Source organism: Cyanistes caeruleus, chromosome 2 (assembly GCF_971803275.1).
Source record: "Cyanistes caeruleus chromosome 2, bCyaCae1.hap1.1, whole genome shotgun sequence".
NCBI lineage: Eukaryota > Metazoa > Chordata > Aves > Passeriformes > Paridae > Cyanistes > Cyanistes caeruleus.
Genome location: NC_141702.1, coordinates 105,581,234 through 105,594,417, shown reverse-complemented (window position 1 = coordinate 105,594,417; position 13,184 = coordinate 105,581,234). Strand labels below are relative to the sequence as shown.

At 48.2% G+C, this 13,184-nt stretch overlaps 1 protein-coding gene across 5 annotated transcripts in view; it reads left to right on the top strand.

Moving 5' to 3' along the window:
* The window catches only part of LOC111943938 (TOG array regulator of axonemal microtubules protein 2-like), a 243,991-nt gene that overhangs the window by 18,033 nt on the left and 212,774 nt on the right, over positions 1 to 13,184 (top strand). For 4 of the 5 annotated variants that reach the window (XM_086878887.1, XM_086878889.1, XM_086878890.1 and 1 more), the window contains 8 exons: positions 2,386 to 2,474; positions 3,012 to 3,162; positions 4,253 to 4,414; positions 6,539 to 6,671; positions 8,371 to 8,476; positions 9,539 to 9,774; positions 11,302 to 11,454; positions 12,612 to 12,729. The exons of the other annotated variant lie outside the window; for it this stretch is intronic. In XM_086878887.1, coding sequence (XP_086735013.1) covers positions 2,386 to 2,474; positions 3,012 to 3,162; positions 4,253 to 4,414; positions 6,539 to 6,671; positions 8,371 to 8,476; positions 9,539 to 9,774; positions 11,302 to 11,454; positions 12,612 to 12,729 — 1,148 coding nt within the window. The remainder of the gene's footprint in view (positions 1 to 2,385; positions 2,475 to 3,011; positions 3,163 to 4,252; positions 4,415 to 6,538; positions 6,672 to 8,370; positions 8,477 to 9,538; positions 9,775 to 11,301; positions 11,455 to 12,611; positions 12,730 to 13,184) is intronic. 5 annotated transcript variants of the gene reach the window in all.

Here is a 13,184-nt window from a genome sequence, read left to right as displayed (position 1 = left end):
CATGACTACTAAAGCAGAAGCGTATTCCTGTGGCCCAAGTCGTACAAGTTTTTGCCACATCGTGGCTGTACATGGTACCAAGTCTGGATTCTTAGGTTGTCCGAGAAGACAATCTCTGCCACTGCCATTTCTCTCAAGCGTTGAGTCCCTTGTTCTATGGTCTTCCACTGGATTTGCTGCATATAGAGATCGTCTGCACACAGGTATCTTTGTCCCACACTTACCAAGATCTGTGCTCAGAGATTGTGAGGGTGGGCCCCCTCATCATTCCTTGGTTGATAACCAGATCATGTGACAGAGATCCCAAATGCCTTGCTTCAGTACCATCCAGAATTGTAGCCTTGCCTGCAGTATCCCAAAGATGGACTAACCAATTAATTATAGATTCATCAGGTCGTCGAGTGTAACCCTTTCTTAGGCAACGAAGGTCCCTCAGGGAAAAGGACTCAGTAGCAACTTCTGATTTTGTGTCAGTTGCTGGAGCTGGCTTTGAGGGTCCTTCCCCCAGATCTTTGTCCACTGGTCGATTGATTTTGTTTTTGTGCTGCTTTCCCACAGAAGTGACTGCCAGTGGCTTAGGCTGTCTGGTTTAGCTACTGGCTTAGGCTCACTGTCTGGTTTAGCAACAGCCTGAGTAACTGTGGTATTGGTGGCAGCCTGAGTGACTGGGGTAGCTGCTGATTTATCTCCCTGCTCCCCTGCCTCTCTCTGCTACCCCACAGTATCTAGCAGTGTGTGATAAGCATATGCCAGGACCCAGCTTATTGCAATGACCTTTTTCTCCTTAGAGTCATCATGGCACTTCTGTTTCAGCTATTTCCCCACCTCAGCTGGGTTCTATATTTGTCCACGTGAAAAGTTCCAGGCTATAGGGTTAGAAAATTCCTTCAGGGTTTAGCCCATATCCTCCCAATCTCCACTCCACTTAGAATTTTCCATGCCCAGGTCTACTCCTGGGTCAGGGATCCAGGAACTCAGGTCAGGTCTCATCAGCTCCTCTGGACATCTCAGCCCTCATTCTAGACAAGCTGCAAACCTTACAGAGGAAGCCTACCAGATTAAATAGCAGGAAGGTGGTCTCTTTAACATTCAGGGGAAACTGAACATTCTCCAAAAGTGACGTAGCAGATTCAAAGAAGAAGGAAAGAAAAGGCTGAAAAGCCTCATCCCCTGTTCCTGCTCTAGCAAACTGGGCCCAACTACTAAAAAAACCCCAAAACGTGCTACTGGAACTAGGATGCAGGGTAGAACAAAGAAACCATAAACCATTCATATCTTGAACAAACCCCTTTGTAAACTCCCTATAAATCATTATTACCATGCCCAGCAAAATAGCAACCCAAATCCGTGCCCCTCTACTGTAAAAACTACGTGTTAGGAACAATACTGGAGCTATCTCTGAATAAGAAAAGAAGCCTAGGGACCAGAAAGGTATTAAAACCTGAAAAAAGCTGAGGGACCAGAGACGTGTGAGGGCCTGCAGCCAGAGAGACATTATGAATTCAAGCAACATGGCTACTGACTGCTTTATCCCAATACAGAGTAAGTACAACCAAAATGCAATTAGTACAGTTTTTTTCCACTTTCTTGAGCCGCACACTGAGCGCCAAAAAATGTATTTGTCCTGGTTTAGGGCAAATTTGGGAGGAAACTCCAAAAGGGATCCCTCTAGAGAGCAGATTCAAGCCCCTCCCCCTACTGGTTTGGGAAAAACTTTCCTTGGAGATAAGTGGAGCAAACCTGTTTATTTAACAAGCAAAGTATTTGCAAGGATAAAAAATGAATAATAATAAGCAATAAAGCCTCTTGCAGTTCTGAAGAGATGGCAAATTCAGAAAGTCCTTTCCATGGGGTGTCGCTTGGCTCACTCAGTCTCTTATCAGTCCCTCCTGCATTGGAAAATGCTATGTCCCGGGCCCTGGTGGGACACAGGGGTGAGCTCCCGGTGTTTTCTGGGTTTCCAGTCCAGAGCAGGTTTGAACAGTTCCAAGAAAAAGAAAAAACACAGTCCAGGGAATTTCTCTGCTTCAGCTACCTAAAAAAACCCTAACTAAAAAGCAAAGGAGAGTTCTCTCCCGCTGTCTGTCCATGCTGCAGACAATACAGTCTGTGAGAAGGAAAAATGCCGGAGAGCAAGTGCAGTTTCTGAAAACAAACTGCGCACTTCTTCCCCTCTTTGCTCTCAGAACCAGTCTCAAAGGTAAAAAAAATAATATCCAGCATAAACAGAACAGATGACTGGGGATAAAAGCATCATAAAGTCACCCCAGGACAGTCTTATGAGAACTCTGTCGTCTGGAACCTGTCTTGCCTGTTGCCCACATGGTGTTTTTGGGACCTCGAAGTCTGCCAGAGATTTACACAAACCTATCCTTCCATTCCCAGGCCTCCCACAGAGCCAGGCCAGGAAGACGGATCATCCCACCAGTCCTGGTCTTACAAGAGACAAAGACCTGAGAGATGGCTTTGGAAAGGTAAGGGATAAAGACAGGGATGAGCAGACTTCCTTTGGGGTCCTTCAGGGTCCTTCAGAGTCCCTCAGAGTCCCTCAGAGTCCCTCAGAGCTGAGTTCTTCAGAAGCCAGGAAGTGAGAAACAGCTGCCATTCCTGGCCATGAGTGTTAAGCAAGAGCAATTACCCCTCCTTGCTGCATATTTATTGCACATGGTTTTTATTCTGCTGCCATGGCCTGTAGGAACTGAACTGCCTGCTCTCTGGTCATGTGAGCTCTTCACCTGTCTTGGAGCACTCGTATGACTTTGGTGCTTCAAGCAGGGCTTCCTGTCATAGGTTGCAGTTGGGGCAGTGTAAGGTTGTGGCCCTAAAGTCTTCCACCTCCTTGTTTGTAATTGCCAAGATGAGGGTAGAAGACATTCTTCTGAAACACTTGGGATGAATATGGAGCTGCATTAAAGACTGTGGCACTCTATGGACCCTGTGCTCCTGATGAGATGTTGTGTCCAGTTTGGGCGTCTCTGCTTACATTTGTGATGTATTTCCTTTGCAACTAGGTCCGTCCTGCATTATGCAAGTTGGCTCAGGAGAACTCAGAGCAGAAGGATGCAGAGGTTTTTGAGGACGAGATGAAGAAAAGGACACAAAGGAAAACATCCTTGCAGCTACCTCCACTGGTAGTTGACCCCGGGGATGCAGAAGAAGGAAGTATGTGTCTACACTTGTGGTCATTTTTGATCATTTGCTTGCCCTTTGCTCAGTGCTGCAATCAGACTGGGGGGCTGTGCTGCTTGCATCTAAGTGGAAGACTGAAGAGGAGTTAGTTCTGTTCCCCAAAGAAATATACAGAGGCCCATGGCCGCACTAAGTCAATAAGAGAATATCAGCTTCCCACCTTTACCTCTTAAGTTTTTCGGAGTAGAAAATTTTTTCTTGTAAAGTTGACTGGAGCTTCAGACTCTCTCCTGGAGAGCAGCCTGCAGGGAAGGGGAGTCCAGAAGAATGCTTCTCAGCCATGGTGGAACTGAGAGGAAAATTCAATTCCTTCTAATGAAAACACCAGAGATCCTTCTCCTGCCACAGCCTGCTGAGGAGCTGGCACTGTAGAGCTGTGCTGAAGCCCCGAGCCAGTGCTTCTGTTGTAGCCCCAGGAGCAAGGAGCGTTCCTGACTGAATCCTGGCTGAGGGGCTCTGACTGCAGTGCTGTGTGTGCTGCCCCCAGGGTGGCAGCAGGGACCTTAGGAGGCAGCACTCAGCCCGAGGGCATCACTCAAGGCTATCTGCACTTTCATTTGGTAACTTCCCCAGCCAGACACGGAAACAGAAAAACAAAAGCAAAGCAATACTGTGTTTTCCTTCTTTCTTAGGGGAAGCATCACTGCAATTTGGTTTTAAACTGGAAGAGGGTAGATTCAGGTTAGATTCTAGGGGGAATGTTTTTATAATGAAGGGGATGAAGCACTGGAAGGGTTGGCTCAGAGAAGCTGCTGTTGTTGATCCATTCTTGAAGGTGTTCAAAGCCAATTTACATGGGGCTCTGAGCAATCTCATCTAGATGAAGATGTCCCTGTTCACAGGGGTTGGACTAGATGGTGCTTAGAGGTGCCTTCCAAGCCAAACTCTTCTAGGATTCTGTGATACTGTGATCACAGTCCCATGTTAGCATGCCACTGTTATACTTGAAGTTCTTTGGGATAACAAAGAGCTGTTACCCGAGTCCAGCAAGTTTTCTGGCCCTTTCCATCGTCACCCTGTGCAGCAGCCTCCACTTACAAGCTCCTCTTTGGTCTCCCCACAGGCTTTAGCCTACCGCCTGTCAATGGCACAGCTTCCAGTGTGCAGAGAAAATACCCTAGTAGTGCCTTGAAGAAGAAGATCTTGAGGAAGCAGGACAATGTGCCCTCACTGCCCAATATGCCCATCATCCATGGGGATGGCAGCTTCCCACGCAGCTCCTCAGGTAAGCCTGCTCTGAGGCAGCTTTTTCCCCCACGGGTTTTTCCTTGCCCAAGGGGCACAAACTGCCACCTGCCTCACCCAGCACAGCTGGGATCTTGGGTCCATAGCCTGTCCTGAGAATGAACAGCAAATGTACTTCTGAGTTAGTCCAGCTCTGCAGTAGTGGAGCAGTTGGTTCTTAGAGATCCATTGGAAAGTTGAGCTGAATAAAGTAGTGGTAAAGGCCTAAGCTCTGGCTTTTGCTCCTCCTGATAATCCAAACCACAGCACTGGTGCAAGAGGCAGCTGTAACTGCAGGGATGAGCTGTGGGGCAGTGTGCCAGGGTGTGCTCACTGGGCACCTACGAGTACCACCACGATCAGTTGTCCACTCACCATCTCATCCCTCTGCCTGTGCTGCTGTCCGGCTCTGCAGACAGCTTTCCTGCTATCCCAGCAAGGGCTGTCTCTGCGTGGCAGTCAGCAGCTTGGTGCAGTCGTGCTGCTGCTCCCAGAAGTGCCCAGTGGCTCCTCACTGCTGCCATCCCACAGCCTGCAGTGCCAAGAGGGAACAAGCAGTGCCTCCTGTGTCACCCCAGCCAAATACAGTGGCCGTATGTAGCAGGTGACAGCCCGGAGGGGCTGCCTGGTGCTCCCAGGCTGTTTGCTGCCTGCAGTAAATACCCAGCAGATAGTCCCTAGTGGCTCTTGTCTCTCCCTTGTGGGTAGAGTGCCTGTGCTAGCATTCCAGGTAGGGTGAGATAAGAAGAAAGGAGCTAGGAATGATACTTGGAATGTTCCTTTCTAGAGGTGCTACTTCCATGTTGAGAATTGACCAGAACTAGCCTGACGTGGCTCTCCATTCATAGTGAACCTAGATGTGTATGTCCACACACTTCTGCAGTGACATCACTGATGTCAGTGTCTGGGGTACATCAGTGACATCCACATTAGCCCCTGTCTGAATATTTTTGATGTTATGGTATACTTTGTGAGAACAGGCAAGGTAGCACAGAAACCCTGCAGAGTCTAGAGAAGTTCATCTAGATTCTGTTCAGTGTTGATAGTCCATCATTGTAGACAGCTCTGATGTTTTCATCTACACATTAGGAAATGAGCTATTGAGAGCATGACATGAAATTTTGGTTGCACAGTGCTTTTGATGACAATTGGGTTTCATAAGACATGCATTTATCATCTGATTTTTCTAATACCTTGTACATTTTTTTCCATACCAAAACATCGAATTAAGGCAAAGCCTGGACACCTGATTATCAAGAGCATGTGTCTGGCAACAATTTGCTGCTGTATTTGCATATTTTTATCCTCAGTTTGCATTTGGAAGGCTGTCTAGACTGGAAATGGCATTTTTCCACAAATGAAGGCTTAGGCACTGCTGAGTTCACAAACACATCCATTTGATGACAAAGAAATTTCACTTCAGCATCTTTGAAATACAGCCAGTGTGTCCCTCTGAAAGGGCAAAGACTCATGATGCTTGGAAAGAACAAAATCCATAAAGTACTCCCTGGGCAACAGTAGGCTACAATGTATGTGCAGTCAGCTGCCTGCTGTCTAGAAGATTTGAAGGCAATGGGAAGAGAGGCGCTGTCAGGAGTGAAGGGTCAGGTATCGCTGCTCCCTGGTAGCTGCTCCGTGGGGATTCAGCCGGGCCCAGCAGGGCTGGGTTGTTCAGGCTGGGCTTGGTGCTGTGGCGAGGCAGCTGCAGGTCTTTCCTCAGGGAGTTGCAGAGTGCCTCTGTCGTCGGGGCTGGGGGAAATCAGGGCGCTGAGACAAGAGAGGCAGCTGAGGGGTTCCCTCCTGGGCTAGCAAGTCCTGCTGGTGGGCGCTGTCTGGCAGGCAGTGGGAGTTCTGCGGCCTCAGGAAGCTGCCGCTGCCTGTGGTAGCTGTGGCACTTGGCAGCTGGTGCTGTGTGGGCAGCTGTCAGCTTTAGCCTGGATCTGTGCCCAGCTGGGGGGGCTGGGAGAAAGCAAGCAGCCCAAGGAGCCAGGCAGCAGGGAAGTGTCTGTCCCAGTGCCACTTTGTCCCACACGGAAGCCTGGCTGGGAGATGGGGCTGCAGGCCGCTCCATGGCGGGGTGCCTTGCCCGGGGCTGCAGCGCTCATGGCTGACCCTCTCCTCACAGTGACCTCGCAGACGGCCTCTGGTGCCAAGCGTCAAGAGGAGCCGCTGCGTGGGAACTGGCAGAAGGACACAGCCACTTGTGACCCACAGCAGGCCTTGCTCAAGGCACTGTCCTTGCTGGGCAGCGATGACTGGTAAGAAAGGCCCCGTTCACTCTGTCTCCCTCTTAGCGTTAAGGTAGCTCAGAAGTGGATCTTGCTAGTGCCTCTGAGCCCCGACAGCCCAGAGGGCCAAGGGGCACCAGTGAAACCACTGCAGAGCCGTGAGAGGATAAAGATTTGACAGCAGCCTTTTCTTGGCCTTGGTCTGCAGCAGTGCTCCAGCTGCAGCAGGTCCCTGCCGTTTGCTCGCTTTGCCTGCTGCTCCATGGAGCTGAAAAGGAAATCTTGAGGGAAGAGAGAAAGCTGTGGGACAAGATGATTTGCTGGCTGAAGGATGTGGAAGCAGGATGGCTGCACTTTTGAGTGTAGAGATTTGGGTGCCTTGGAGCACTGGCCCAGTGGGACTGAGTAAGATTTCTTCTCTCTGGTCCCACTGCTGTCAGCAATGGCAGGTGACAGGGTCTCCCTGGGACCTCCTGCATGTGAATGCCAGAAGCAGCTCCAGGGAGTTCCTCTTCCTGAGAAATGGCCTGACTTGTGCTTTCAAGTCCCTCAGCCTGTCATTACTCCTGAAGGTCTCATGGCAGAAGAGAAGGAAAAAGAAATATAATCCTCTAGGAATCTTTTGGAATTCAACTTTTTCTTTCTCACTGCATCATATGGGCCTGAAATAATTGGTTAAAACTCACATTGTGTCCCAAAATTTGACACAGACAGAAGGAGGCCCAGAGGTGGTAACCTGACGGATGTTGGGAGGTATTGGTTGTCTTTTTGACGTCTGGGTTAGCATCCATTCACTGGTGGATGCTTCATTCACACGGGGATAAGGACTCCACTCACACTGGGATAAACATGAAGAATCTGCCACAATGCATCTCCTTGTGCAGTCATCTTTTTTCTTTGCCCTTTCTCTTCTGCTTTCTCTTCCCCATTTCTCCTTGGTGCCCTGTGAGGTGCAGAGAGCCTCTGGAGGTGTGGGGGAGTCTGGGTGACACTCAGGGGTTCCTGTGGGATCAATCACAAGCCCTGCGCTGCAGCCCTGATGCCTCACAAACCTGCCTGTAGCTGAGGGCCTGCACAAAGCAGGTGCTGGGAGATGGAGTTGTTTGCACCCTTTTAAATAACATGTTGCTGTTGTGGGGGTTGTTTTAGGTAGCGGGCTTTGCCAGAGTTTTAGCTGTTCTTGCCCAGTTGTGCAATCTTCTGGGACATCCTGCTGCTTTTTTGGGCAAGGAGGAAAAGAAGTGGAGTGGATGAGAGACAGGCCTGGATTGCAGAGTGGAAAGTCAGCTCCAGAGTGCCAGTGCAGTCTCCTACTGCTGAACTGCCTGCTGGGGCTGGTAAAGAAGGAAAAAGCCCCAGTAACAGCCCCATAGGACTGTGTCTCAGGGGCAGGAACAGGGAGGTGACAGGAAACAGCAGCTTGGTCCGGTCTCACAGCTTTTAAGAAGCAGTGAAACACGGATTTCATGGGCCAGAGGTTTCAGAAAGGCTGTCTTGTAAAATGGCCACAAATGAAGACTCTGAAATCCCTCTCTTTGCCTCTTGGATTTGTGTGTGCTTTTGACAGCCACAGCATCCTGTGGCCACGAGTTACACAATTTCCTGAAGTGCTCCTTGAAAAGCACCTCCCACTGAGGTCCCACTGAGCTGCCAGCCTGGTCATTTCAGAGGGTGCTGCCTAGTTCTTGGGTGGAGAGAAAAACCAATCTTTTTGGGACTTGCCTTTCAGGGAGCTGAAGGAGAAGGCGCTCTCCAGCATCGCACAGCTGGCTGGGTCCCATTCAGAAGTCTTGCTTTGTAGACTTCGTGAAGTTTGCCTGGCAGTTACCAGTGAGGTGAGAACATTCTTCTGAATTGTCCCCCGTACCTCATACATGGTGTGTAGAGCAGATATGTGCATGTTCATGTCCATGTGTGCTCAGGGGTTGCCTTCATTTCTGTTTCTAGACCTTGTATTTCTAATGTCTGTCAGCTAGGATCAGTGTGTGCATGTAGCTGTATTTCCTGGTAGGTTGGCTGTCTGACACTCATCTTTGAGTGAGGTGTCATTGTAAAGCAAGGTGCAAATGCACAAACTGAGACATTAATTATGTTATTTACCAGGGTCCTAAACTCTGCTAGAGCTGTAATTCAAGACTGGAAATTTCTGTAGACTTGAGCCTGTGTTTTCTGTTTCTGGTCAGAGTCCTTCGATTGATGGTGTTGCTTTTTTGGAGTAGAGCACATGACTCCTTTGTTGTTATGACTTGGGCCTTTATGGTTTGCAAGAAGCCCTTCCTTTAATTTGTTTGTTTTTCAAGTAAAAGGGCCTAAAATCAAAGTAGTGCACATTTTGGAAGTCTTAAGTGAAATATTTTTTTTCTAGGCCTGCTGTCAGCAGGTCTGAGGCCAGAAACTGGTGCCAGAGTAAATGCTTTTCTGTGCTTGTGCTCTCCTGGTCTTACTGTGCTTTTATCTTCCCCTGGACAGAGTGGGATGTGTGTTGCTGTACTGGGGATGGCAATAAGCACGACAGACTCTTGTGCGTTGAACAGGAGAGCAAAGTTTCTTATTCTTGATCTTCTTTTATAGACATGTTAGAGAAAGCCTGAGAAGTAAAACTCTCATTGGTCATTAAAGCAAGACATCTACCTTCATTGGTTAAGTGTAACATCAGCCTCTGACTGTTTTCCTAAACACCGCCTATAAAGATTGTTGTCCTTTACCAAGGACTGTTTGGATTCTTATGCTTTCTCAGGCCAGAATGAGAAGACTGTGACTTGGTTTCACACAGGCTCTGTTCCCTTCTTTTAGCATTTAGCATCCACAGGACGTGTTATCATTTCCAGGGACTGTTGTCTAAGGCCACTGGTTTTCTTTTCAAGGTGATTCTTATGTTTCTCTCATCACTTCCCCAGGTGACCAACCTTCGCTCCAAGGTGTCCTACTCTGCAATTGTCACTCTTGGAGAGCTCTTTGCAGCCTTGAAGAAGGACATGGACTCCGTGGTGGATGAGGTTGCTCGGGTCCTTCTCCAGATGGTTTGGAATTCCCCAGAGTTTCTGGAGAAAGCAGCCAATCAGACCCTGGGGATCATGGTGGAGAACGTGACTCCTGCACGAGCACTGGCTGCTCTCATGGACAGGGGAGCCAAGTAGGTTCTTCTGCTTCTAGTGATCTTCTTCACCTTCTAGTGTGTGCGTGGGGGAAGGGATGAGAGACAGAATGGGAATGGTGGGAGGGAAGGCTCCTGCATCCTGCATCTTCTGTGAAGTCAGGGACTTCATTCCCCCATCAACCTCACTTCTTTCCTCTTGTCACCTATTTCTGCCCTCCTGCAGCCTATAAGTTCACAGAATCACGGAGCTGTAGAATATGGGGAGTTGGAAGGAGCCCATCAGGAGCATCGAGGTCAGCTCCTGGCCTTGCACAGAACACCCCAAGGATCACACCAAATGCCTGAGATTGTTGTTAAAATGCTTCTTCAACTCTGTCAGGCTTGGTGCTGTGACCACTGCCCTGGGGAGCCTGTTCCAGTGCTCAACCACCCTCTGGGTGAAAACCCTTTTCCTCATATCCAACCTAAACCTCCTCTGACTCAGCTTCCTGCTGCTTCCTGGAATTCTCCCAGCCTGTCAGAGCTTCCCAGAACTGGTGAATGGTGGGAAAAGGATAGTGCCTGCAAAGGCTAAGGATAGAGCCTTGTGCTTTTGTGGGAAGAGGGACAATTGAAGTTGTAGCTGTGAGCGCTCTTTGATATTTCACAGCGCTAAGCACAGAGGCCCTGGGACAAACCATGCCTCCTCATTATGCCATTAGCTTGAGAAAGAAGGAGGGGACTTGCTGGGGCATGGAGCACATGGAAGAAAATGTGCTGGGTGGGGCACAGACAGCACAGCAGGTGCAGCTCCTGCCAAAAGGATTCTTGTAGGACTGTCCTCGCCATAGAGCTTTACTTTCTGTTCAGACTGATGTTTCATGTTAGCTTTGAGATGATGAATCACTTTACAGGCACCTTCACAGGCCGAATGCCATTGGACAGCTGAAGCAAATGCTGCCTTAAGTGTTGGTGCTGGGCCTGATAGTTCCCAAGAGACAGTCTCTAGAACAGAACAACCTGGCTGAACTGCCTGCCACCCCTTCCTCAGCTTTGGAATAGGGTAAAACATTCAGATGTATCCCTTGCCAAGCCTCACAGAAGGAACAGGCAGCATTGCTGAATATTCTGCAACCTCATGTCCCACAGCATGTTTTCCCTGAATTTGTTGTTTTTCAATGGTCTGCAGATTTGGGGATAAATGGGTGGGAAGAGCCTCAATCCTGCTGCAGCTCTGTGTAGTGGGTCAGCATAGGTTGTCATTAATTCATGGGCTGTCTTTAATTCCTAAATTATTCATATGTAATCTATTTTTTAAAACTTTCTCAGAGTAAATTTTGGGAAAGAAATTGAGTATCAGATAATGCAGGGAGACTGAATTCCTCCCTCTTCCTTGCAGGCACTCCTTCTGTACAATGCTAACTTTGTCTTTATCTGAGGACAGAACCTCCTACAGGTGTCTAAAGTTGCAGGGAGAACCCAGGCCTCCTTTGCCCAGCAAGGACAGGGAGCATTCTCTGGCCAAGGCCTGTGCTGCTGTGCCTCCTTCTCCCTGTGTCCCAGTGTTTGCTCTCTTCTTCCCAGGAGCCGCTACGTCCAGGTGCGGAAGTGTGCGGCCGAACTCCTCCTGTCCTTGATGGGGAAAATTGGAGTCACGAAGCTCGCAGACACACCCAGGGCTGAGAACCTGGCACAGGTGGCAGGGAAGCTTGCTCAGGACTGTCACAAGGACACAAGGTAATGATCTTCATTTCACCTCCTAAAACACGAAATCTGTTCTGTCTAGCTTTAAAAGGGAAACCCACAAAATTGTAGAAACAACAGGAAATAATATGTTACCTTTCCATGTGGATAAGGGGCATAGAATCACGGAATACGCTGAGTTGGAAGGGACTCATCAGGGTCATCAGGTCCAGCTCCTGGCCATGTGCAGGACACCCCAAGAGACACTCCATGTGCCCAAGAGCATTGTCCAAACCCTTCCTGAGCTCTGTCAGCCTTGGTATTGTGACCAGTGCTCTGGGTTCCCCAGGGAAATGACTGTACTGGGTAACCTGAGGTTGTCCAGCAAGAAGGAGCATTGCCAGCTTCCTGTGACTTGAAGGATTCTTGACTGAGATCAAAAGAGCTCAGATTAGCCAGACTAACAGTTTTGTTTGGCCTTAGGTGCACCACACAAAGCCAAAGCGTTGCCTACTTTTCATCACTGAAGGTTCCCAAATATATATTTCTCATTAACTTAAGATTTTCCTAGAAATACTTCAAGGGTCTTTAGCCAATGTATTCAGTCTTTCTAAACCTATTCTGAAGAAATCTATAATGCTGTTATCTGTGGCGAAATTACCTCCAAATTTGTTCTTGAAGAGCACTGCAGGTTCTGAGTGGCAAAATCAACCCAAACCACCAAAATCCCCTCACTTTGATGATTAAATTCCCATTAATAGCTGCCAAGAACACAGGAGCAACTAGCTACCCCTGTCCATACATATGGTATAGAATAATCAATAGGAAGCATGAGGTGTTTTGTCCTGGCTTCCCTACCTGTTAAATGAAGGCAAATTATTGTGCAGTGGCAGAAAGACACTGTTAATGGGCTCTGACAACCAAGTAGATGTGTTTTGCTTGTTCCCTGGGATCCATTGATCCCACAGAAGCACACACACAGTTTCCGAATCAAATGGTATTTTCTGTTGCCCCACGTTCTCCTCTTGCCTCTTGTGTTCAGCTGACAGCACTGTGCAGTGACAAGTGGAGGTAAATGTCTCTCTTTGCTGAGTAGGTAATGCCTTCTTATGCAAGGATTGCACCTGATGAGTTTACGGTATCAGCCTCTTCTGTTAACACTCTTCCTATGTTTGTTCACTTTTCTTTCTTTCCCTTCCTTTGTTCCTTAGGCACTATGGACAGGAGATGGTGAAGATGATGCTAAGTCATCCAAAATTTAAAAGGCTTTTGGAGCAATCTGTTTCTACCCGTGACCTGGAAGATATTCTGACAAGAATTAAGAAGAAAGTAAGTGCTTGGCAGGAGAAATGTCTCCTTTGTGCAAGGATTGCCAATGCTTATATGAGATCAAATATACCTAATCAGTCTTTATCTCATCCTTCTGAATCACTTTGCTCCTGGGAATGAGCAGTTAATCTTCAGCTTGTTCATCTGCAGACTACAAAGGGACTGGTATTCTTGGTGAAAAAGTGGGGTTTTGAATATTTTGAATATCACAAAGGGGAAAGGGGAAGAGGAGAAAAAGAGTTTTCATTTAAGTGTAACCCCTCACCATGCTCTCCCTACTGTGCCCCCAGTAAAGGAATTAAATGCGAATAGTGCTTCTGAAGATAACATAGTCTATGCAAAAGACACTGGATGTTGTAGTGCCTTGAAAATTTCCAAATATACAAAAGATGTACATGTCAATCTGGATTACTGCAATTCCTGTCTGTCTGCTGGGAATACTGTCCTGCTGCCAA